Source organism: Olea europaea, unplaced genomic scaffold (genome assembly GCF_002742605.1).
Source record: "Olea europaea var. sylvestris unplaced genomic scaffold, O_europaea_v1 scaffold27153, whole genome shotgun sequence".
Lineage (NCBI taxonomy): Eukaryota > Viridiplantae > Streptophyta > Magnoliopsida > Lamiales > Oleaceae > Olea > Olea europaea.
The window spans coordinates 1-1,497 of NW_019245564.1; the positions used below are offsets into that span (position 1 = coordinate 1).

A 1,497-nucleotide genomic window follows, 5' to 3' on the forward strand; every position below is an offset into this window, starting at 1 on the left:
TTAGGTTATGGGAAAGGTCGGCTTGTTTTTTATTTGATCATGAATGTCAATAGTGTGGCTGTGTATCTTAACAAGGAGGATGGTTCTCGACTTGCAATGTTTGTGCAAGAAAGTTTTTTGTTGGATATCAAGGTATTATAATCTCTTATAATCTCTTTTTCTTAAAGTGAAATTAAGATTATCTAGATTATTTATTATCTTAGTTTGTTTCTTCAGCGGAATCATCGGTTTTGTATATCCTCTATTTCATCATTTGAATTTCCTTATCACATATAATTATCATAGTGTTTTTCCTTTGAACAAGGTTTATCCGAGTTCTACCTCCATAGGAGGCACTTTAGGAAACTTCAGGCTGTGTGATCTGTCACTGGGATCAGATCACTGTTGGGGTTGGCTTTGTGATCTACGCAATCAAGAAGCTGAATCCTTAATACAGGTAATTCCATATCCTTGTATAGACGCTGGTATTTTGGTTGTTACTAAGTTTCTAATTATCTCTCTCTTCCATCTCCTCTTCAGTTTACATTCAATTCCTACAGTGTGGAAGACGATGATTATGAAGGTTACGACTATAGTTTGACTGGCCGGCTTTCTGCAGTCCGTATTGTGTTTCTTTACAGATTTGTTCAAGAGGTAGCTTTTGATTCAGTGTAGTCACTTTTTTACCTGGTGTGATTTTACACCTGTCAGTTACTGTTTCACATTGAGCTCTCAAGCCTTGCCTTATCCTCTGCCTGAAAAAGTGGCATGTCACTGCCTGTACCTGAATACTACTCAAAATATTCTGGACCTTGACACTACACCACCATACTGGTGTGCTAATTTGTGTCCTCAAAAGTTTGAGATGGCACTTGCAGCGTGAGACATTCTAGAGATGGCGCTTACTGGACTCAATATAGTACATGTTTATTTACACTCTTTTTTTGGCTTCCATTTTTGTCCAATTTTCCTGTGCTCTTGAGCTTAAGGAGCCTAATATGTATTTTGGTTTCATATATCATATAAAAGCAACGTGGATATATCCGCTTTTGATTACTGTGTTCACTAGACTAGCACAGTCATTTCCAGAATTGAGGCTTTTGAAACACAATACTACAATTTTTTTTCCATGAAAACTGCTGTTGTTATGGGTTTTATCTAATATCTCATGGTAAAGTTTCAAAACTCGTATACTTAAAAATTTCTTTGAAGTCTAGTCAGAAACTTTTATTTTGGATACTCTTCACACAGCTCTTTAGCACTCAAGTGGTAGATCTCATTTTATGTCTAGAATATGTTGACCAAATCTCTGCTCTTCTGTCATGAAGTTGGAAGACGATACATAACATGGCTTGTATCGAATTCACAAAATTTTTTCTAAAGAAGCAAGAGTCACTTACTTCATTCAAAGGCTTAATCTACCATTTCCTTTTGTGAGAAACCAGTTAGTTGAACCAGACCAATGTACATGCATATGGAATTGCGTTTAAGTTAGCTGTTAGACCATACGAGTTACTC

At 36.3% G+C, this 1,497-nt stretch overlaps 1 protein-coding gene across 1 annotated transcript; it reads left to right on the forward strand.

Annotated features, from left to right (window-relative positions):
- The first annotated feature begins 6 nt into the window (after positions 1-6).
- On the forward strand, positions 7-920 carry LOC111383558. Its single transcript, XM_023007672.1, has 3 exons — positions 7-132; positions 305-436; positions 520-920. Exons 1-3 carry the CDS (start codon positions 40-42, stop codon positions 652-654), a joined length of 360 nt encoding a protein of 119 aa, XP_022863440.1. The 5' UTR covers positions 7-39; the 3' UTR covers positions 655-920.
- Positions 921-1,497: the final 577 nt, after the last annotated feature.

Excerpts from the sequence above, each read along its gene's own strand:
- LOC111383558 (XM_023007672.1), top strand. The coding sequence starts at position 40 with ATGAATGTCAATAGTGTGGCTGTGTATCTTAACAAGGAGGATGGTTCT. Across the intron at positions 133-304 it reads GTTTTTTGTTGGATATCAAG|GTTTATCCGAGTTCTACCTC; the intron begins GTATTATAATCT and ends CCTTTGAACAAG. Across the intron at positions 437-519 it reads AAGCTGAATCCTTAATACAG|TTTACATTCAATTCCTACAG; the intron begins GTAATTCCATAT and ends TCTCCTCTTCAG.